The 25508-nt window shown below is 34.9% G+C and overlaps 2 protein-coding genes across 2 annotated transcripts in view; one reads left to right on the forward strand and one right to left on the reverse strand.

Annotated features, from left to right (window-relative positions):
* The window catches only part of LOC119835413 (tyrosine-protein kinase Abl), a 55964-nt gene extending 48042 nt beyond the window's left edge, over positions 1 to 7922 (forward strand). The window contains exons 12-15 of the mRNA XM_038360191.1: positions 133 to 323; positions 489 to 1853; positions 2376 to 2638; positions 3952 to 7922. Of these exons, the coding sequence (XP_038216119.1) occupies positions 133 to 323; positions 489 to 1853; positions 2376 to 2638; positions 3952 to 3955 (1823 nt within the window). The 3' untranslated portion in view covers positions 3956 to 7922. The remainder of the gene's footprint in view (positions 1 to 132; positions 324 to 488; positions 1854 to 2375; positions 2639 to 3951) is intronic.
* Positions 7923 to 9259: 1337 nt separating this feature from the next.
* On the reverse strand, positions 9260 to 25399 carry LOC119835601 (alpha-tubulin N-acetyltransferase 1-like). The gene is made up of 7 exons (XM_038360523.1): positions 25097 to 25399; positions 23330 to 23479; positions 14348 to 14519; positions 12951 to 13105; positions 12070 to 12154; positions 11356 to 11381; positions 9260 to 10161 (listed from the first exon to the last, which is right to left on the reverse strand). Exons 1-7 carry the CDS (start codon positions 25198 to 25200, stop codon positions 9861 to 9863), a joined length of 993 nt encoding a protein of 330 aa, XP_038216451.1. The 5' UTR covers positions 25201 to 25399; the 3' UTR covers positions 9260 to 9860.
* Positions 25400 to 25508: the final 109 nt, after the last annotated feature.

Genomic DNA, 25508 nt, shown 5'->3' on the forward strand with positions numbered 1-25508 from the left:
ATTGTATGTATATGGAATATGGATGGAATTTTTCGACAATGATATCCAACATTTTACAGAATATTTTGGCGTGAAAAGTACAAAAACTCCACGCATTGTTAGTAAGTGATTAAAGCATGTTTCTTCGTGCAGGTGGGGGTCGTGTGGGGGGTCGCGAGGCGTCGTCCGAGGGGTCGCTGGCTGAGGCGACGCCGGATACGGACGAGTCGGCGGGCGCGGTCGGCATGAGCCTTGGCGCCTCCGAGCATAGACACCGCTCGAAGCGGCGGCACCACGGACACGCGCCGTCGCACCAGCACCAGCAGGCGCACGACGTGCCTAAGGTTCTGTTTGCTTATAATACAAAATATATATCTCAGTGTGTTTATTCTTGTCTTAAATAAGGTCATCACGATCCATATACAATGTACGCATGTGTTTATGTTACAAATAATAATGATTTGAATGTATGTGCCTTACTGGTTATTAATGCGTAGAATATCCAACAGGGCGTGCAAGTCGCGGCGCTGGAAGTGCAAAATGTGAAGCGCGCCATTAACCGCTACGGAACGTTGCCCAAGGGTGCTCGCATCGGCGCGTACTTGGAGTCGCTGCGGCAGAGCGGCGCCGGGCCCGCACCGCCTGTGCCCCGCGACGAAGAGGCCCGCTCCCTCTCCCCCCGCACACAGTCTCACATGATCCGCTCCAACTCCTCCGGTGGGGTCACCGCCCCGGCCTCCCCTCGCGCCACCCGCGCTCCACCGCCCCTCCGCTCATTCAACAGCCCCGCCAAACCCCGACCGCGCCTCGCTGAACTAGAGTTTCCTCCACCTCCTCCTGATCTCCCACCTCCCCCAGAAGAAATCCAACCCCCACCACCTCCCCCACCCCCAGATTGCTGCCGTGACGCCGGCACCGATATGGCCGATCCCCCAGAACAAGAGAAACCGGCCAAACAGATCATGAAGGAAATGCTCGAGTTGAAACTCGTCGCCGAAATCAAAGAAAGAGCTGACAAAAAGAATAAGAAACTTAAAGAGTCGCCCCCACATGAAGTTATCGAAATGCACACGTCATTCGGCGATCCGGTGACGCGTCTGGTTTCCGAACTGTCGGAAAGCTTGAATATGGAAGCCCTGCGTAGAACTGATAAACGCACCGAGGCAAAACCCAACGAAGCCAAGGAAACGGTTTCGCCCATTGATCTCAAAGCGAGTCTCAGGAAGACATCGTTCAATAACAACATTGATAAAAAAGTCGGACAAGACATGAAAACAAACACTGATTTCAAGTCGCAACTGAAGAAAGTTGAGACTAACAAAATGAACAACAAAGAATCGGACGAGTCAGGTCGATCGATAATCGACTTTAAATCGAGATTGCGAAAAGTTGACAGTGGCACACCGGCCACAAACGGCCAAGTGAAGAAGGTCGAGCACAGCTCCCCAGAAGATTCTAGAAAGGACGTGTCGAGTAAAAGCGATGATTCTGACAAAAAGCGATCCGAGAGTGGATCGTTGGATACAAGTGGCGGAGATGAGGATGACAAACGCCGCAGTACCGGCAGCATAAGCAGTTTGAAGAAGCTCTGGGAGAGCAAGGAAAGTGATGAGCGCTTGAGTCCAAAATTGAAGCCAAAGGGCGAGGAAAGTGAGGATGGATCACCCGACGAGAGATCGGCCTTGGGCCGCAGCGGCAGCATTCAGGCGCGCTGTGATGAGAAACCGGTAGTTGCTAGCAAGCCGTCGATTCGTGGCCGCCCTTTGCGGAAAAGCGGCATCTACGCTACCCCACTGGCCTCCGCAAATGCTGAGAGCGAAGAAAATGACGCGCTCGCTGCGCTGCGAGTTTCATTGGAATGTTGCACGAATGAGGTAACGATCGAGGATCTTGCTTCACTAATAAATTATAATCTACGTACAGCTGCATTTTTGACATATTAATTATGAATTATCAACTTTATTTACGTACTTAGTTTATATCAGTAAATACGCGACACTAACCATTAAAAAAAATATTACATAGTATCATCATTAGCTTACATATGTTCCGATTGCTGGGATACGGGCCCCCTATGAGGTTTCAGGCCATAATCCATTACGACCATCCCCAGACGAGCGGCCACGCGGATTGGCAGATGACAAATATCGTCGAACTTTTGATTCTTGGACGTGCCGGTTTCTCATAGTTGAAGTGCTCGTGTGACTGAAGCTATTCTTTGTATGTTTGCACGCATCATAGCAATGTTATAATAACTATATTTAGTTATAATATGAAACTCGAGGTCTATTTGTGTATTATTGTTTGTAAATGACTATGCGTAATAAATGAACGTGCGCGTGTGCGTGCAGTCTTATATAAATAAGATGGATAATTGTGCGTGCGCGTGCGTGCAGGTGCGCCGCGGGTGCGGCGGCAGCGGCGGGCGCGGGTCGCTGTGGCGGCTGCAGACGTCGGAGCGGCTGGCGCGGCTGAGCGCGGCGTGCGCGGCGGCGGCGGGCGCGGGCCGGTGCGCGCCGCAGATGCGCGTGCAGCTGCGCGCCGCCGCCGCGCGGCTCGAGGGCGAGGCGCGCGCGCTCGCCTCGCCCGCGCCGCACCACCACCACCTCGCCGACGGCGTCGAGCAGGCGCTGCGGGACCTCGCCAGCATCGTGCACAGGTACGAGCGTGCGCCCCGTCTGCGACTGTCGCTAGCTGCTCATAGTAGTACATATGTATAGCTAATTTCAGTCAGTGAAATTGCTGCTTTTTAATACAATACAAAGAAAACGTTACAAACATACGAAAATACGAAAGTTTTCTTTCTTTATAATAATAGTGTAACTATTTACACTACGACGACGCGAATAAAGGAATGGATAGGGAAAGGTGAGGAAAGGGACACCAACCTCCGCCTCCAAAAATACAGTGGGCATCTAGAGTATTACTTGTACAGGTATGGAGGAAGCGCTAAGGCATCTAGATAATTGAAATGCTGATACGACTAGTATGGCTAAGAAGTGAAGAGAGGCCGTCGCATATATCAGTAGAAAATAGTCTACCTACCTAACTACTCAAATTCATAAATATTGTACAAAAATATGTCGACTATGAAAAAAAATATGAAAAAGAAGATATTTGAAAAAAGCTAAATACAATAGTCTGTCAGCTGTCTGTTATACAATAGTCGTGTATTAACCCATATTTAAACGGGATTACACGGCAGGTACCAGTTTTGTGATAAAAAAGGAATCATCGAAATCGGTTCACGCACTACTTCTTGAAGTCGCTTGAAAACCAAAATTGCATAAAAAACCTATACCAACCATGTTTGGGTGTTGTTAATACATTAACATTTATATTAGAAACAACTCATGACAGACAGTGTAAAGACACAAGACAGTGTAATTTCATTTGGAATAATGAAGTATAACTCTCTCACGGTACGATTAATTATATTTAATATTGCAAGCATGTTTTCTACAATATGTAACGATGCGCGCGATGCGAGCGCAGCGTCACATCATTCCCACGATAAAAAGTATGTAAATAATGTTAATTTATTGAAATTCATTGTTATCCCGTGCGAAAATATATATTAAATTTAATCCTGTACCGGCAGTGCTGTTATTTGTAAATTTTATAACGTATGAACAGTTATTATTTCCGTTTTTTTTTTTTTGTAAATGTTGTCTCTGGATTGAACTCTAAAATAGACTACAAATAGATGTCCAATATATGTATATTGTCTGTACTGTATTTAAAGTATATATTTTTTATTATAAGTAGTATCGGTGTTTTTATTATTAAAATATAATAACTTTATTTTCCACAAAATATATTTATCCTTAAGATTTAAATAATCTAAATAAGATGATGTTGTCACACTTTGAAAGCGATTTGCATTTTGCGCCGTTCCTAGTTTTATTTTGATAAATGTGGCATATAATTGTAATACACTTATATACTTATTAAGAAAATTTAATATTTCAGGTAAACATTTCAACCGAGTGCTTCTACGGCTTAACGAGGATACATCACATCGCGAAGAAATCACGCGAACCGAACAAAGATTAAAAAAAAAAACTGTATCTATCATAAAAAGGAGGTACTATAACCACTAATGGTAATTATGTATTTTCGAAATTGACACTAAATTGATCCCGTGATCGAGGATGAATTATATAATGATACGTCTAATTATTGGTTCATATGCATCTTAAGGGAATAAGATTTTTAAATTTATCTATTAATTATATAAATATCCCCTGGGGGTTCTAATTAAATTTAGACAAATAATCGTGTATGAATACGCAACATGTTTTTACATTATATGTGTGTAATATATGAAATTTTTGTCTCAAGTTTATATAATATATTGTCAGTATCTTCAATGTTTGTATAGATCTTAACAGAACACACGGGCATCGGATTTTTAATTAAAGCCACACACAACACGTATTATTTTATTTCACTAATAAAATAACGTGGATACAGCTGTATTGGCGAAATTAAAACATTTTTTTTTTCACTCTACATACATCATACATCACTAAACGAATAGGTTAACAGTTCGATGCTTGTCGAAAAAATAATTTATTAACTAACACAGTATATTTATGCAAACCAAAGAAAGTGGCCGTTCCATTTCTATAATGATTTTCTATCCTATGATTACCAGCGAATACTCTTTTAGTTTATTATTTTTTTTTAGTGTAAGTCGATGTATTTTTTTATATTATTACGTGGTTAGTACAAAATGGATTGATGTCGTAATGCGCTGACAGTACAAGATGTATGTTATGTACAAGGTAAGGTAAACATTATTTAGGGTTCCGATGACACTTTGATATTATTCCTTTTGTATGAAGACTGAAAAGAATTCAGGACGCTCGTTCGGTTTGCTTTACGTAGTACTATTTGCTACTCTGCGGATTTATTTGGGATTCGCCCAAGCGGGAATGTGTTGACGTTCCTGATTATTAAATGTATTTGTAATTATTGTGAATCGTTATCTTAGGGCTGATTTTTTCAAATGGTTGTTGATAAGCTTGTAGGTAGATAGGTATCTGTGTCTTTCATTTGCTTTGAATGATATGAAACGGTTTTGTCTCTCGCAACTGTTTATTGAATAATCGGTCCTGGATCTATCAACATTTGGATGGTTATATTTTGGAAAGGTGAATTTGTGTAACCTATTTAGGCCTAAAAATTAGTTTTTTCTACACTGTGAACATATGACCGCTTCGGTGTATATTCTAATTCCTATGACTTTTTGATAATTGACGTATTCGCCTTCCTGCTAGCACAAGGCGAATTGCATATTTGTCTATCGCAGTGCTTGTGCTTTCCAGCAATACGTCAATACTAGATAGTAAGTATTCGTGTTGAAACATTAAAGAATGTAATAGTTAAACACATGCCATCTCACTCGTTCAACAGACAAATTTAATTCTTTAGTGGTTTAAGTTATTCCAATTACTCTGTGTGATTTGATTCCGCGATTAGTTTTTAAAATAGCGCATACATTTAAGTGGATGTTATTTTTTCTGTGCCAAAAATGGGTCTGGGAGTCGACGACTCGCCCCAAGTCATTCATTCGATTTATACATGATGTATAGATAATTAATCAATCCATTTTCTAGTTAGTGTATACATCGTAAGCCATATGATGTTAGTGCATTTAGAGCCTTAAATAGTAGAATTGTATACATATACCCAAGGTAATTCGTAATGGCTGCACCGCGTGTTACTTCCTCGACTCGCATAGTCTTCCCTCGAAGTATTCCCAAGCGGCTTGTTTCCGCGAACATTCCTATCGCTTTTCCTAAACTATTGCATCTTAATCACCAATCTAGCATTTATCCGTAGACACGTCATTGTAAGTCTTGTATCTTTGGACCAATAGTGATGCATTCGTTTGCGCGAGTGAATCGTGATTGGTCACTCGGTCAGTTGGGTGTGGTGCGCCGGCGAGAGCGGACGCGCGTTAAGACTGACGTCGACGATCGGCATCTCGGCCTATATGCGTCGAAATTTTATATAAATTATACTTACGTGTCACAATTTATATATTTCTTTTCGGGAGAGGTTTAATGTACTTTTTATTCGATAAGGAAATGATGTGACATTATTGTTTAAGTTAGCGTACTGTGATACGGCTTATAATCGGTATAATTATGCTCAACAATTTTTTTTTCATTTTTTTCTTATTATTATTATTCTTATACATTTAATCAAAATTATATAAGGTACTTTATTGAAATGCTATATTACTATTAGGTGTCAAACCATTTATATTGAAAGTTATTTAAGAGTAACACTATATGCTAGTCTTTATTATATTATTATAAATGTATTTCAATGTAAGGATAAAGTTAAATACGTAAGGATTCTGGATTAGATTTGCATACACAACTCTAGCTATTACTGTATAAGTCTTTTGTATTAGCCTCCGAGTATATTCTACACTATACATGTAACCACAAGACTTGTAGATATTGCTTACCATGTATATGCCGTTGGTGCGGTGTTAGCGGATATTTAATCGTTTGCGTGTATGATAGCACTCTGAATCAGTTTAATAGGACGGCCGGATCGGCTGAGCTCAAGATAATACGAATTTAACGAGAGGTGTGCGGGGTAATCCGTGAGGCGTCTCGTCACATGAAATAGTATCGATGGATCGACTATTATGTATATCAGTTTTGAAGTGCATGCATTATACACACTGCAATAGCATTTTATATCTAGGAAATTAGGGATTCGCTATTGGAATATATGGGTGAAAAACGTCGATTCATCAGAGATTACTAACTAGATAACTGCACATGTTGATGCGTATGACCAGTGAAATACACTATCTGACGAAGATTTTAATCATAATTGACTATAAAATAACCAATGCTTTATGATCCGATTTAACAGACATAACCAGTGTTCAGTAAATAAATTATTCAATTGACAAATAAATTTGTTGCCAGAATTCATTAATTGACTAAATGTAGGTTTCTAAAAAAATATCATTTTAATACTAGAAACCAAAGAGGGTTGATATAGTACAAAATAAAGAAGAACTAACAAACATCATAAATAATCAATTAATTTTTTACTTTACGTTGTCGGTTTTACCAGTTATTATTAACATATTATTACCAATTCAGTGATTTTTTGATTACATAAATTTATTGAAAACAAAATCAAATTATTTGGATTAGACTTGATAAATCGTTACGAGACGCTTTACTCTAGTCACGCACGGAAAGGTGGTAATTACAATATTGTTAATTAGACTGAGTTCAGAGATAATATTATACAGCTATTGTGTATTCTACGTCTATTAATATCGTAATGTAACACAGATAAGTTCAGATAAATTTTATTAAGCTTTGTAAATCGTCGATGTTCTTGGTTATTTTAGATTCTTATCGAATGCGAGGTCTCAAACGAATCGAATAAAATTGATACTACTGATACTAGATGCGAGATAATCGTTGAAATTATTTTCCATCGATTTTACGTTACCAGATTGGATTACGCTATAATAACTAAACTGTTCTTAGTTATATGTAGTGCTCGTTCAACTTACTGCACCTGACGTGTGATTCTTAATAGTTTTGATACTTGACATGTAACGATCGATTAATCGAATTCGCATATGACAAGAATCTAAAACGATCCATGAAACGGCGACGATAAATCCGTTGATGTATTCACATTATTCGGAATACAGTCAAAATGAAGAACCATCACAAAATATGTAAACGTATTATTTAAATTATATTTACGTGAATATTTAATAAGAAAATGTATTCCGATGGTTGTTTCCCACCAAACACAACAGATTCCATTTTGATCTCTCTCCCTCTATGGTTATAGTTATAGAATCCAAAGATAGTAATTGATTACATGCAAATGTGAAATGATTTGAAATTGTAATGGCAAATAAAAGGATTTCTTTATGATACTGGTTTTTATTTCTTTGACTCGCTTTATCCTGTAAATGAGAAAATGTTATAGAATATTCAATTAAACTTTCCTAACGCAGGGTTATCAGTCGTTTTAATTAACTAAGTAAATCATATCCAGCCGTATGGTATAGTTTTCTAGAACAATGAATGGACTGGTTGATTATATTTCTTAAATTGGGGTAAATATAAAAGAAAAAATGCTCCTCAATTTTAATGAAACATCCATGACATGCTTGTTATATTTAAAACTAGCTGCGCCCCGCGGTTTCAGCTGCGTAAGTGTGTATCCCTTAGGAGTATCGGCATAAAAAGTTGCCTTTATGTTATTCCTGTTGTCCAGCTGTCTACATACCAAATTTCATTGCAATCGGTTCATTCCTTTTTGCGTGAATGAGCAACAAACATACACACATCCTTACAAACTTTCGCATTTATAATATTAGTAGGAAGTAGGATGTAATATAACTAAAACACTAATTTACATTGAATTTTATTTATTTTATTGCAAATAAAAAAATTATGCTAATTTTTATTCACTGCAGAAAAATCTTCAAAATACCAAGAATATAAATCTGTACACTCGTACACAATAACATAATATTACAAAACAACGGTAAAATAACGAGTTTTCTTTGTCATTATCATAGAATTGGCTTTTGGATAAAGTCCATTTAGGGATAATTAAAGCGAAAATACTTAACGCTTACAGTTTCGGCAAATTTATCATACGTTGAAAATAAATTAATGTATCCAGGAAAAGTTATTAAATCGAAGTAAAAGTCGAAAAAAATTTACATTTCATTAATACATTGGTACAATTTAAAATAGCGTCTTTATCGATTGTACATTCAAAAATATTACTTTTCCAATGTTACATAAACAACAATTAATAATCAATAATAATTTATAAACTCATCCCTTTTACTTCATTATCAAAATTGACAATATTAAAATATGAATTGGTGAATTCCCAGATCAAATCGGATAAAAATTAGACTAACATTCAAAATTTACAAAAAAAAAATTCATTCATTCGTGTGGAAGACGAAAAACAAACACTCGTACTTATAGTAATATAATTGAAGATACAATCAACGCTACACGTTTCTACCTACGTTTAAGCAAACCCACTATTCGTGGTTAGTCAGTGTCTACGTACAAAGTCAATCACAAACGTGAGTCACGTTTAAAAAATGCCATCAAACGGAATGTTTAAATACAATGTTCACTCGTTACGTGAACTTAGCGCCGATTATTCTTAAAGCTAAAACACAATGCGCAAAAAAATAAACGACATAAAATTATTAAACACTAAAACAATTTTCACATTAAATAACATTTAATAATACACTTTGTGCACTCTCATCCGCTAAATTTTAAGTAATAACTATGAATTGCCTCGTGATATAAGTTAAAACGACAAAAGCTTTGGTTAGGGCCTTAAGGTAAGCGACTACACCTATTCGTTCAGGTTTAATATAAAGAGATTCAAAGCATGAAATACGAGATTAAGCAAAATACGCCTAAACAAAGTGTGGCGTATGCGGTCAGAGTGGTATAGTTGATTTTTTTTTTATTGAATCCTGATTTTTACGTTACAATAATAATAAAAATAAGTGTCACCGTCCTGGAGCGAGTAAACCTGATATCGTGGTAATGGACCGGGCAGTCCTACTGGACAAGGATCGGATAGTCCGTAGGTTCCTCACTCAGTCGCCCTAGGCTCTATCTGGTCACTCAGCCGGAGTTCATAGCAAAACCGCCGCAAGGCATTTTTATTGTATGAACAATAAAAAATTAAATTAGTAATTTTATCCGTACACAATACACAAACACACTAACCGCACCGCAAGAGAATTAAATTTACCATAATTTATTATGATAGAATTTACCACAGCTCATGGTAGAACTTGCCACAGCTTGCGGTAGAATTTACCACAATTTATTGTGGTAGAATTTAACATCGAAGTAACCGCGATCCGTCAGGGAAGACAGACGTCGAGAGGCCGTAGAGCCAGCTGGAGACACCTCCTCGGCCTCTGTTTGTGAGACCCTCCGCACCTCCAGCGTTGATGGCCTCTCGTGGTTCTTGTGGTTTTCCTCCACGTCATTCGGTAACGGTGCCGGCCCCGGTACCGGTATCGGTTCCGGATCCGGTATCGGTTCCGGCATTTGCGTAGAGGGTAAGGGTTCGGACGGCGTTTTGTCAGATGTAGCGCTCTCGGGCGAATCTCTGAAATGTTGTTGAATTTAAATATTGGTTCTGAGGTGGATGGATGGGATAGAATCGATTGTATAGTAAATTAACAAAAAAAGGTCATAAATTAAAATGTAAATGCACGTTATAGCATCGTAAAATAAAAAACACGACATTTCTTCCATAATAAAAAAATGTTTGTCTGTTAGGACTTCTGTTGGTTGGTGAACCGAGCTGTGATTTTATGAATATTTGATAAGGTAATTGTACAATGCATGAAAAAGTGGTGTTTTCTGTTTTCCCTAAAATATTATGAACGCTTAGCACTAATCAATTTGGACAAGGGTCATTTAGCACATAACATTACATCGTGACACAGAAGATTAATACTAGTCAAACAACTAGACAAATAAATCGTGTAAAATATTTATTGTCAAAGGGAGCAGTAGGAAATATATACCCCTAACATATGAAAAACAAATGTTTCATAGTTTCAAAGAATTAAAATGTCAATTTAATAAACAATACAGAGAAAATTGTGTGCATATATAATCGCGTCATGTATCAAAGATGTGTAAAACTTCATTTGTTGTCTTACTAAAATACAATTTACCCTGAATCAGAATACTAGGCTCATATCTGCTTATTTCAATAATAACTTCATGACCAACATAGAAAAAATGCTGATTATATAAAACAAACAAAAAGTTTTTTTTAATATATAAAGCGGTTAAATACTTATGAGGTGTATGCTTTTTGTATTAAAAAATATTCGATTTCAATTTGAAATGCAAGCACACCGCCACCCATTATAAATTAGTTTGTTGATTATATAATTTATACTCATTTTAGGTTTTTAATTTTGTCGTATTTAAAATTTTATTTTGATTCAAAATTAATTCAAGAAATAATATTACAATAACGGCAAACAGAAAAAAATAACATAATACCTGAAATTTGTCTACTGCAAACGTAACGAAGGTAAGATTTTTCCTTTACCACCAATCCCTATTGATATAAAACAAATAAATTAGCAACTTAGAAACGAAGGGATGAACATAAAAATTAGCAAAAAAATAATTAAACACCAACACGATACTTTCAAAAGGAATCTTAAAAAGCGTGTGTGAGAAATGATATGAAAACAAGCGAGAAAACATAAAAAGAACACTGAAAAAGTCATCATGCTATAAATCATAAGAATTATTGATGATGCTGTTGTATACATACCCAATCTTTTGACCACCGTGAATGACCTAAAAATAATAATACATTGTAGATAAAAATATGTAAAAATAATGCAAATTCCGATATCAATACTACGAGACTACTCTAATCTTTATAATACGATTTGATTATTTAAAAGCCCGTACGAAAAGCAGATGTCAAAGTGAAGAATCTGCAATAAACTGTGGTTTTATCTTTTCAAACCTTAATAACTTTCATGAAATTTAAATTTTTTTTAGAAGTATCAAACGGTTCTGAAATATTTTTTGGATTCGTTAGAAACCTTTATTTAAAAAGTCCTAAGTATGATTGGTTTAAACATTAAAAAACTACTGATTAACCAATATTAGATATTGGTTAATCAGTAGTCTATCTTACTTAACTTATATATCTAATAATAAACATCTTTTGATTAGTTCTCTGAAATGTGAGTATTCATTTAAGGCGATGAAAAATAAGTACAACCCCAACTTCACCTGTCACATGACCCTTAACGAAAATTCATAAAGTTGTCAGCGTTTTCGCTCAATTCAAAAAGTACCCAAAATAACAATAAAAATCCCCTTTTCCTAGGAAACTAGTTGACCACTTGTGGTCGTCAGATTCTGGCTGAATATAATCAGACTCAACTTATTGAATCTGGTAAGAATGCTGCAGGAAAAATATAATTTTCACATGTATGGAAAAACCATACAAATAAAAGTATATAATTTATACCGAGGCAATAGCCGAGTTAGGTTTCGGAGCGGCGTAGCGGCCAATGGACTGCGAGCCAGCCACGCTGGGAGTACTGCGGCCGGACCTGAGAAAAAATAAAAATCATAAACAGATATCATGTGAAGTCCCTATATATAATTTGAGATCACATACGGTGACATTGTAAGCTGTGCTATTTATGACTTTGTTTAGAATTTATGCGACATCCTCCTATATATAACTTATCCAATCCTCATTATATCCATTTGATCAATTTACAAAAACAAATTGTTATGGTAACTGCAATACGATAGCTTGAAAATGAAATGAAATGAAATTCTTTATTGCTTATAAAAAAAAGAAAGAAAAACTGAACTACATTAAGTAAGCAAAAGGCGGCCTTATCGCTAGGTAGCGATCTCTACCAGGCAACCCTTAAAGTAACAGGAGAAAAGTATATATAAAATAGTGGGTGAGAAAGAATAAGGCAATTAGGAAAATAATTTGAGGATGTTATAAAAATATATACATATTATATACATACATACAAACATACATAAATAACATATAAGTATATATTATAAACAGATTTATAATAAGTTTAAATACATGAACAAAAACGAAAAAACACAATAAAATATATATAATACACATAACATATAACTATATACATGGACATTTTATTACATATCCTGATTTTTACTTTGTTTTTAAATATAAATTACCAAAGTTCCCAAAACAAAACCGGCAAAAAATGTACATAAAAGCCAAATATATTCATGGTGCTCTTCTAGGACTTAATTGATGCCGCAACACCAATGTATGTCTCTTTCACAGAATGGAATTACTCCTGCTTTAAGACGCTAATAAAAACCACATTGATTTCCACCAAAAACACTCACTTATTCTCCTTAACGTTCTCAAAGAACTTGGCAGTGACGGCGAAGTTGTTGGTCTGCCGGATGAGACGCTCCGTGCCGAAGTGTTTCTTCAGGAAGCTCTCGAGTCGGGAAGACGGCCCGTCTATCGCGAACTCGTCGGGCCGCTTGCCTTGATCCTGCGTCGAAGGAAGTAGTTTGTATTAGAACCAGTGTTTCCGCGCCCGTTTTACTATTTAACTTCACTACAAGCAAGAGAACCTTGCGTAAGCTCATTGACTATATTATAATAATGATTGTCTGACTATTGCAAAAGCTATATTTCTATACATGGTACAGTGACCAGATAATGAGATTTCAAAAATGAGCGATGTGCCTGCCTCTTCCTCAAGGGACTTCCTCTTTTATCTGTTTTGTGAGGTAAGCTACCAAGTCCCAATGCCGTAATAGTTCGGGTACACCGCACACCACTGGTGGTAAATCTTTCCAACCTTCACCGTGCATGGAAGGTATATATACAAGGTACAAGTGAAGCGTACGATAAAAGGACAAAATATGTATATTACCATTATTTACAATGCTTAGCATGAGTATAATGCCTTGGAAAATGAGAAATATTGGCCGCTGGTCGAACTGTCCTTTCTAAGTTGATCTAATTGTAGTTGTGTTGAAAAAATTTATTGATACCTCAGGAAGTAATGGACCGATTGCAAAAATTTATTTTTTTACTAAGTACTACGAGTAGTATCAAATGTCATTAGGTATTTATTATGTACGAGCATAACATTGCTTGAACATTATTTAGGAAACTTGATTCCACACGGACGATAAAGAAAAACAAATGTGTAACATGTATTTATAAACAATTGCAAGTGGCTGCTGTTGTACAAACAAACATGCATTGAGCAATTATAAACATCTTACATTGCTTAACTAAATATATTCATATGAATTGATATCGTAACCATAGTACTTTATTATTATTTTCTTAAAATAATTACTTCATATACTAAATCCTACATATAAGTTATACGAATGAACTGACAAAGCTTCTAATTATGCGATTGTGACATTACAATTTCAATGACCGATTTATCATTCATCATGAGTATATCCTTTAGTGACCACCTCCTTGGCACAGTGGTTAACGCGTGAGTTTAGAACCGAGGGGTCCTGGGTTCGATTCCCGGTGGGGACGCACAAAAAAAAAGTGTAGGCCTGGCAGGACACGGAAGGCTGTTCACTTACTTGTCCATAAAGAAAAACGATCAGTGAAAGTAAATCATTCGCCCCATTCCCCACTAGGGGTTACGGGATTTCGCTTTTATATCCTCTAGTGATGAGTCCAGAGTCTCAACTATGTACCGCCTCTTTTCTATACTAACTACGAAAGGTCATCAGAATCATCACAAAAACAGTACCATCAGCATGTGGTCGAACAGCCTTTTGCCGCATCCGTGACGCTGTCGATCCTCAAGCACGTAGAAATCCAGGATGCACAGCGGCTCCACCTCCCACGACTTGCAGTTGTCGTCGAACAGGTACAGGTGCTTGTAGCCAACTTTCAGCAACCCTATCACCTCACCGTCCCCACTGAAATGCCATAAATCGAAATGTTAGGATAGAAATCCTGGAACTTCTCAGTTGTGAATGCAAAAGGAGTATAAAGTACTAGTAAGAGAGTATTTAAGGGATTAGTTTAAATTTAATTCGCATTTGCAGATGCAATGTACAAATTTGTCCATATGGAGTCCAAATTATACAAATATGTACTATGTTTAGGATAATCGCGTATGCATCATTATTATCGATAATATTCATTTAAGTCTATGAAAACATTCCTGCAAACATTGTAATAGGCTATGTTTGTGATCCTCCGCAAATGAAGTAAAAATATACAGTTAAAAAAAATTTAGTTTGACAATGACATATTCCCTTTCTTTGATAAAATAACAGACCCAGATCTTTTATCAAACAGCCACAACAACAACATTACTTAACCCATTATGAACTATAACATATTTCCCTTTATTATGTAAGCCGATACATGGCAACAAGCGTCTGTTTTTATCAACTATAGATCCATTAGCGTCTATTCTGTATGCGACAGTAGATACTCTATCCAGTGGCGTACTTTTCATTAACATTATAGGTGAAAGCAATATAGAATTACGAACAGACCTTAATGCGACGCCACAATGCTTTCACTTAGGAGCTTTTTATAAGAGCATAGCGTTACATTGGACGGTAAATTTAAAAGGGTTTGCCATTAACTAATATATAGGTTTTATCATTTGAAATTTTCTTTTCAAGAGACATTGTATGGAAGTAGTATTTAAATAAACATAGTGATTCAGGGTAAAGGTTTTGTATGAGAAGATACCACGTTGCTTATGCCTTATCTTCTCTAATCTATTCATTGTTTGATCAATATACGAACAGGCACCGCTAAGAATTAGTGCCAGTAGGTTAACCATAGGAAGTTTTCTAAGATATAATTTACCCGTGAATCCACGATGGAGCAGAGGTGTTGTGTTGACGTGAATTATGACAAAAATGTCGTAACATATGAAGATTTAAACTAATTAAATTACTGTTTTACATGTTGTCCACTAAACTCAAAATAAAATCAAGTCAGTCATGCGAACTTAAAATACAATATATTTCAATTCAAAATATCATCAAACTTACAACGAAGCTAACCAATATATACAAACAGGTGGTGTTAAAGATAATTTTGCAATCAAAACATGAACAAATATTGCATAGCTTACAAAGTCATACGAGTATGTGTCTCGGACAGTTTGTTATTCGATATAGTTGCGAAATATTAGCGTAATATCAATTAGCACCACAAAAATAGGCTATCAATTGATATTCATAAAATATTTCTGTGTGGTATCGTATTATATTCATTATATTCCGTGACCGCTTCCTTGGTACAGTGGCCAACGTATGAGCGTAGAGCCTAGGGGTCCTGGGTTCGATTATATTCCTTATTGATCACATTTTATAAAAGTCGTGGCTTTAGAAGTGAATGTTTTCTGAAACCGTGGTAAATTACTATTTTTTTGTATTATGACGATTCAATAGCGCTTCTAAACGAAGGCTAGTTGAGTTCGAATTTGAATAGAAAAATAACTTTCAAATTGAAATGGCTAAACGACGCTTTGTCAATTAAGTAGATTGTAAAACAAATCAGGTGTCAGAGTAGCTCCCTTCTGTCTATCTAGGGACTGTCTATCAGACGTATCTTTAAAGCTATTACGCAGTACGCAACTGAATTTGTATCGGGTGACTTTTAATAAACCTAGTGATTCAGGGGAAAGGTTTTGTACGCTCGTATATAACCTACATAACAGCATCCTTGCGAAACGCGGACGGGCAGTTAGTTTCGAAAATAGCTTATTTGAAATATATATGCATACGATATACTGAGGTTTCAATCAATAAGTAAATATCATATTATATTCCGTCACTCCTCAAGAACTGTTAAGCAGTGGCTTGTGTACAAGTCGACGATTTAACGCAAAACGTTTTCTGACGCGGAACGGTGTCAGTGACACCAACGTACGCAAATTGCTTGAGAACTCTTTTGCCTATCATTTCCTACATTATAATAATGAGTTGTAATACAAAACGGTATTTTAAGTCAGTCAGGTAAAATAAGCAAGTTACCGTGCTGTCTGCAATTTTGATTGATTGATCTTTTCGTATAAATACGTTCGTATAAACACGCAATATAAAACATAACATTTTATAAAATTAATTTACACTGAAAACATATAACAAATTAAAATTATAGTGGAAAGTAAATTATACCAGCTGCCTCCCCCGGTTCCCTTTTTCCTTTTTGCAAGTTTTTCCAATTAATTTATTTATTTATTTATTTATTTACTATCCTAACTCAAATTGAAGCAAATCCATCAAACATCATGCAAATCCATTAAAATCCGTGCAGCCGCTCTTGAATTATAAATCGTGTAACTGTCCCTTCTATTAAAATATATAACCATTTCATCCATACCAAAATTTCCACCAATCTCTACAGAATCTTAGCTTTTAGTTCCACTATCGGGCCTTCCGCGTTGCACGAAAAAAAAAACTAATTCTTCACAGTTTGTTCCAAACAGTGATTCGAACAATGTCTCAGCAAAACCGTAACGCTAGCTGGTTATGACATAAAAACGGTCCGGGCCCGTCACACTCGACAGAATTAAAATGCCCGGCCACATTTCGTGCAGCAAACCTCGTCTTTACCGAATAAGGAATCGAACTAAGTGAAGACATTATCATTCTTCACAAATACGAGATTGTGCGGTGAGATACTTCGCTTGCATTTGCATGTTGGATTGCAGTTAGAACTGTTGCTAATAAAGAATTATATCTATGCTACATCCTATCCTACTAATATTATAAATGCGAAAGTTTGTAAGGATGTTTGTTGATGTTGTTGCTCTTTCACGCAAAAACTGCTGAACCGATTGCAATGATATTTGGTACGTAGATAGCTGGACAAGTGGAATAACATATAGGCACTTTTTATCCCGATATTCCGACGGGATACGGACTTACGCGGGTGAAACCGCGGGGCGCAGCTAGGTAAGAGTATAATTCTTATATTATGTGAGTGACTGAAGTATCTTTCTAAACGTTTAGTTGGTTGATACACACGTATAACGCGCAAAATTGTCAGCGATTGAACTCTTATTTTAGCACGACATACAAGTGAGGTACCTTCAATGTTTTTCAATGTATGTCACAGTTGAGTACGTGTAGGGTGCAGTTAGTCCTTTATAGTATTTAGTGTAAGGGTTATAACTGGTAGTTGATCGCCAGGTGTGATTACAAACCCTTTATTAAGAAATCACGACAGAGTTTTAGTATCAATAACATCAAATGTAACTTTATAAGTTAAGACTTTCTATAGAAAGCAGAATTTCTATATATGTGAGATCGTTTATTATAACACCCTTCAGAACATATTTTTCTGTAATACTCAGTAGGTACCTATATCAATTCTTACGCGTACAATATTAAAACATTTATGTCTCGAAAGACTTTTAGTTACGTTCGTGTGGACCAACCAGCGTTAATATATCATTAATTTCGTAGTAAAAAGTATTCTAAACCGTATTTTCCACTTACTTGAAATCACCATGCAATAACATTATTACACTTTAAAACACTCAGGCATATCTACAAGTAGGTATGTAAAATAACTATTATGCTACAGTTGGCTCCCCTACCGCACAGGGGGCTCCCCCTGACGCAAGGAGGGCAAGGTATTGAACGTAAAAAGTCTAGATAGACGCGTATCAAAAATGTATACGGTATCCAGCCATACATCGTCATTAAATTTATACACGAAGATAGACCTTTCGCTGTGCCATTCATTCATTTATTAACATCGTATAAATCTAATATCATTAGGTCAATATCAAATTCGAATGCTTCCTGTATGAAAAAGCATCTTGAAGAAAAACAACAATAATAATAAACGATCATTATACAAGTAGGCACTAAACATACGTAAAGAATTATAATTAGTGCAAAACTATGAATGATTATTATTATATTATTATCATTAAATAGAGTGAAACCACAAAATTAATATGAAAGTACTATCTCATAAAATTACTATAATTGCTATAGGGAGAATTACGTCATTTAGCTCGCCATTGTAAGTACCCTATTCATTACGCAGTTTGAAGTAAAACCAAAACCAGATGACTCATGCGAACACCAGTTTTATATTTGTTTTTTTTTAAGATTGTGTTTTTTTTGTATTTTAAAAGAGCAACTACAGAGGTACCTGCCGGCTCTTCTGTGTAGAAACTGCCTTCCGAACCGATGGTAAATATTATAACTGTGTAATGTTACGATTCAAAAGTGCTTCTATAGGAAATCGAGTCGAATATATAAATGTTTGAGTTTGAGTTTGTTTTTGACGGTGTTTCTACTTCCATAGTTCCTATTTCCATGGGATGTCCGGGATAAAAATATATCCTCCTTATCTCGAAACTATTTTCGTACAAAATTATATCCAAATCGGTTCAGGGGTATAGGAGTGAAAAAGAGACAGACAGCCACGCAAACAGAGTTACTTCCGTATTTATGAAAGAGCAGGGAACTCTTACGTTCGGTTAGGTTGAGCTCAAAGAAAAACACAATCAAATTTAGAACGTCCTACTAATTTTTCTAGTCAGTTTATAATACGATCATTACGAAGAACAAATAAGAAAAACCTTTATATCTATAATATGATATTTAATATATTGTTCGTATATAGACTATGTTCGTACAAAAACGTTAAGACACATACGAAGATAAGCGACACGGTAAGAAGATTTAAACATAACAACTATATATATGCAATTTTACACACATTTTATCTGAAATAAATACTGCCACAAGCCAGTGATTTACATTTTCACAAACATTCTTTAGATAGAACGACCACAAATTTCTTCTATACACACTAACAATATATAATTACTTTTAAAATAAAACGAAACCGCCCGCAAATTGTCTGAGCTACACTATATATATAAATGGGTGCACACGGGAGTCACTATCTTACAAATACATAAAAACCAAAAAAATCATAACAATCGGTTATAGGCAACAAACGCAAAAAATACAGTCGAATTGAAAACCTCCGCTTTTTTCGAAGTCAGTTAACAACCAACCGAAGATCCCATGTATGTCAATATAAGTATTACTATATAACTTATCTCATTCAGTAAATACGACTCTCTAATGGCAAGAATATTCGAATCCTTGCAGCAGTTTTTATGAGAAAACATTATAACACATGCAAAAAAACACGTTTCCTCTTTGTAATATTAGTTAAAAAAAGAGACAATCTCAACTATTATATACAATTCGCATATGAAAGCTAGATTAATCATAAAACTTAGGTAAATTCGCTAAGCAAAACCATTCGGTTTATTGTCGAATGCCACAGTAAAGATAATTTATAAAAGAAAAAGATAAGTATAATCTTAATCTTTTGGATATCATAACGATCATATACAATTGCGTTTGCAGTAAGTAACGTTTATAAAATTCCTGATACGCATTAAATATTATCGATAAATATTAAGATATTAAAAGTAATTTTGTGTAACTGTCTGCATGCAATTACATATTTGGAATACTTTTTTTCTAGATATCTATATTTGAAATGAGTTATATCGAATTATTGTAAGGATACACAACATCTTTCAATATCCACAATTTATCAAAATTGGTACAGTAATTTTTGCGTGATGTCAAACAGACACATTATAATAACGTTTGCAGTTTTAAATAATTTGAACTGATTATATTTAGACAACAGAATGCTGAAATTTAAATTCAAAACATTAAATTTATATTCGTTAAAAATACAGTTTACACGTGACATTTGGCAACCCGCACTTGGCCAGCGTGGTGGATTTAGCCTGAACCCTCATAGGAGGCCTGTGTCCAAGCTGTGGAGAACATATATAGGCAGGTGGTGGTGATGATGGTGAATAAATAAAGCATATTTGGTAATAACCCAGACGAATATTACACCTGCAATGACCATCAAAAGATAAAAATAAAATAATAACCTGATAAAACACTATTACTAGCCTCTTACTAATACTTTTGTGACCAAAATAAAAACTAATCCCAACTTTGTTTCTTTCTTTCTCGTGCCAAATTACTCAACCGTGAAAGAGACGGAACGCATATTATAATTAATCAATATCGACTCATTTTCACAAGAAAACCTTGAGGCGTTAAATTGCAATATGGTAACTTAAAAACTTCCTATATCGAGTTGAAAGCGGATGATATTCGAGAAATAACAGACTCGAAACCCTTGATGGGATCAGTCCATTAGAAAATTGCATGGCTAATGACCGTATAAATCATTTTATAATCGCTGACACCATCAGAACACAAGCTGCCGAAATATAAAGCTACGAATCAACACTGCAATGCGGCTGTCTTAACAGCTTCTACAACGAGTTAGAATTATCAGAAAGAAGGACTTTTGTGTTGTCTTGAAACCTATGTTTTTAATACATGAAATAAAGAGGCTATTTATGAAAATTGCGTGGACGGAATACGAAATTTGGCTCATCTATGGTTCATGATATGATGATGACCGCCTCCTTGGTACAGTGGTTAATGCGTGAGCGTAGAACCGAGAGGTCTCGCGTACCTATCCCGGTGGGGACGCACAAAAAAAAAAAAAGTCTCGTTCTGGCAGGACACAGAAGGTTGATCGCCTACTTGTCGGTAAAGAAAATCGATCAGCGAAACAGATGTACATCATCTGCCCCATACCCCACTAGGGGACACGGGACATCACTTTTTACACGCTTTTTATTAGCTTCACCTGTATGTTTGTTTGTTTGTATGTTTGTTTGTTTGTATGTTTGTTTGTTTGTAACTGACTTCTTTGGGCGCGATTTTGACCCACTTTAAACGGCCAGATTTCGTTCAAACTTTGTAGATTTATTGAGGACCGATGACAATACACTAATTTGATAAAATTATTCCAGTTTTCAATTTGCAAAATATGATTTTTGTTAAAGCGTGTTTTATAGTTTTTTTAAACTATTATATTTTTTATATGGTTCATGATATGTATAGAAAATGCGTGCAGATGAAGAAAAATAGTAATGCATACAAAAAGATAACTGTTTTTAACAACATAATATAAAACCGCCTTCAAAATGTCAGAACTAGAACTTCTTTTATTCGGACTACACGGAAGCATTAGTTTTCAAATAAAATAGTATCAAAAATCGTTTCATCCAGAAGAACATTCAGGAGTAACATAACGAAACAGAATTGAGGACCTGCCACTTTTTAATATCGTTTGAAAATAGAAATAAATTTATAAAGTAATTAAAAACACTACACACTGCCTGAAACGAATTTAACAAATACATTAATACTCTTTTGATTATGGTTGTTCTTTGAAATTCGATCACCACGCAAGTGAGATTATCTTCGTAATTTTTTTTTTTTTTTGTAGTGTTCTAACCACGCACAATTTCAATACAGATTTCTCGAATGTGTATGCTTAATCGCGATACTATCAGTGGTACGCAGGCGAGAATAGAAGGTATGAGAAGGTCACATTTCAACCGGGCAATTTCTGTTTCAATGAAATATACGATTTCATATAAGAAAATCTTATGATTTTAATATGTTTTTGTCATTGCCGGGTGACCTTGTCAAAGCATTTTTGTAACTTATTTTTTTTTATTGAATTTCAAAATTTCAAACTGTTAAATTGATTCCTATTCGCTTAAATTGCATATATGCGAGCAAAGCCGTAGCGAATAACTAGTCCAATAAAGACATACAAGTTAACCAACTCATTAAATAAACCTATAATCCTTTGCATTGACTTGCGAGATTAAAAATAAATATGCGAGTGTGAGTTTAATCTAATACGTTTATTTAAATAGGTTAATTATTTATATAATCACCGTGAAAATGCAAGATATTCAAAATAATTTTTATTCTGGTAAATTATTGTTTTGTGCAGTTAACAAAACTTTGTGAAATAAAGGACAGGTAGAATTTATCGTATATCGTATCAAGAAACCATTTTGAAAACGTATTATATTTCTCAACTTTTGACTAAGTTAAGATAAAATATAAGCGAAGAGGAGTGTATAAAAGTACCACATGGGCAGTGATGTCGCTAAATTTAGCTGGCATGTCCTTTCAAGAGCAAGAAGTGAACTATATGGCACAAAACTATCGCCTCTAATATTATAAGTGCGAAAGTAACTCTGTCTGTCTGTCTCTTCTTAACGGCCAAAACCACTGCATTGATTTGAATGAAATTTGCTAAAAAGATAATGTGAGACCTGAGAAAGGACGTAGAATGTTTTAACGGTCTACTATGCGGGAGAAGTCGCGTATAGAGAGGGAAGTTGAAAAATTAATAGTTATAATTATTTTCTTTAATATTTATAGTTGATTTAATTTAGTAGTACTTAACATGCAAATGCATATAAGGTGCAAGCTCAATAATATTATATAATATAATATATATAATATATAGCTCAATAATCACTATCATATATTATATGATAGTCTATTTAAAAATATCGTGTACTTTTACGATACTCTATTTTTACAAAATAGTGTGTTCTTCATAGAGCTTACTCATTTACTTGTCATACTAAACTTAGTGTTTCATTATTTATTCTCATACTTATGAAGACCATCCTATCAAAGTTATTTAATAAACTCACACTACAGAGCTACACAATTTCCGCATCCGTGTCAAACATTCTACTCATTTATATAAACCTGCAATAAAGCCTGAAACCTTTTAAGTACAATTAGATTCGCATAAAGCAATATTCTGTGCAAAGTATTAAATAAAATACAATTACCCTTTGGCCCTGGCCTCTTTCATGAGGTAGAGGGTGTGATCCGAGTTCCTCAGCCTGTCAGTGCTGGTTATCACCTTGCTGAGGCCCTGCGCTTTGGCCGACCTCTCTCCGAGGTTGTCGATGATCTTCTTCAGACATTCTTGCATCAACCTGAACAATTACAATTACGTTTATTATAATTGTTGGAAGTAGGACTAGAACCAAAATTATTTGAATTATTATAGCATTATTAATGACTTGGGCCATTAGGTATTAACTAGACCATCTCTGTGACGGGAGTTATCTTATAATCTTCGCTATATGCAATTTAATTTAAATTAATTAGATGTAATATTTATCATTATATATATATAAATGACTATCACTTGAGTTGTTTTTATTTTTGTAGCATTAGCATTAGCTGCAACTCAGGTTTCTGCGCCTCCCCAACAGGCAAATAATTAGATTTGTTAGTTATGGATAAAAATTAAAAAATGAATTGAATTGAAGGTGAAATTAATAAACATTTAAAAATAAATAAAAATCATGAATAGGAGATCTCAATTTAAAAAAAAAAACAAACAGAAGAATTACTTATAATTCCATAAATAGAAGAAATGTGAAAGTCTGCCCATTTGGCTGTTTAATGCTTGATCATGCAAAAAATGGCAGAATGCATTTAAGAATAAAATTTGTTAAGTACAAATTAGAAAGTTTATTCTTTAATGGAGACATTTATGTGATCATTAATGACCTTTTCATTTATCATGTCCTTACCATTATGATTTATAAATTTGTTTTTAATATATTATATTAGGTGCAGCAAAAAGTTCCTTAGCATATTGGGAATTGGATAAAAAAGTAACAATATCATGATATCAAACAATACTCACTATAATGAGTAACAGTTCAGTAACACTGTATTACAACCTGGAGGTTCTTGCTCTTAAATTGGGGAAACATTTATAAGCAAACATTTATAAGTACTGTTCAAGTATCTTATATAGAGATAATTTTATTTAAAGTGATGTCTTACGTCTTAATATTTAATCTATTAAATTTAAAAAATGGTAATATTTTACATGTATATTGAAAGTTAAAAATAGTTCCTATGCACAGTATTAAAAGAGAATTTTAATTTCCTAAATCACTTAATTATTTTAAATATCAATTTAATACAATGACTTTGAATGCCTTGTATGTATTACATTTTTCTTTAACAAGCAGATGGTGTTCTACAAACACTATTCTATCTGTTTCACACCATCTACACATGTTGAATTCTTCAAATATAGGAACTTATAAAAATATAAAAGATAAAATTATAAGCAATAAAGGATATGTTAATTAGATGATAGTTTCTTAAAGAAAAATATATGAGCTGTAGATTTAAATATTTGATGGCTAAGATAAGTTAGTTTGCTTGGTATAAACCTTTAACATATGAAGCAATTAATCGTAACATCGTATGCAGTGTTTTATAGCTCCACTTCCATATAAATGTTTCAGACCAAATTTATATACGACATTGGAGATCGTGACTAGTTGTAAATGGAAATCCTTGAATAGCGTCACACAGTGAGTCGATCGAAAATTTAGGATTTCTTATTAAACAAACTTAAGTATAAAATCATTCAGTAGATAGAAAATATTTGCTGCTCAAATTTGTGTGGGGCAGGCAGAATTCAAGGCGGCTGGCAAGACAAGGTGTGTGCGTAAATCGATCAATATCACAACTACAAAAAAAAACGAATCTAAAAGGAAATTAGGAATAAGTTAATCATGTACCTGACAGTCCGTACGTCTCCTTTAAATCCAGGTGGAATAAGCGAATAATTTAATTTCGTGATTTCATCTTGTAACATCTCATTCACTGGCATTGTCCACTCCATTTTTGAGCAATTTATTACTGACAATATATGAAGAAACAATGTATTTTATGTTATACTTAACGCGTTCAACGAATTTTAATTTGTGAAAATTTATTTTTAATTTATTGTATCTCCCTACAGAGACGCCAATGACTAATGGAACTTGAAAGTAGATTCTTGAAATGACTTGACTGATGACAGATAGCAGTGAGCGCTGAATGGTGACTGAATGTGATTAAAGACATAATATATACATCCATAGAGTACAAATTTCTAACAACCATTGACAAGAGACAAGAAGAATGAATGAGTGAAGAAAATAGAATAGA

Source organism: Zerene cesonia, chromosome Z, assembly GCF_012273895.1.
Source record: "Zerene cesonia ecotype Mississippi chromosome Z, Zerene_cesonia_1.1, whole genome shotgun sequence".
NCBI classification, from domain to species: domain Eukaryota; kingdom Metazoa; phylum Arthropoda; class Insecta; order Lepidoptera; family Pieridae; genus Zerene; species Zerene cesonia.

Excerpts from the sequence above, each read along its gene's own strand:
- LOC119835601 (XM_038360523.1), bottom strand. The coding sequence starts at position 25,200 with ATGGAGTGGACAATGCCAGTGAATGAGATGTTACAAGATGAAATCACG. Across the intron at positions 14,520-23,329 it reads AAAGAGGCCAGGGCCAAAGG|TGGGGACGGTGAGGTGATAG; the intron begins GTAATTGTATTT and ends ATGGCATTTCAG. Across the intron at positions 12,155-12,950 it reads GAGAACGTTAAGGAGAATAA|GTCCGGCCGCAGTACTCCCA; the intron begins GTGAGTGTTTTT and ends ATTTTTTCTCAG.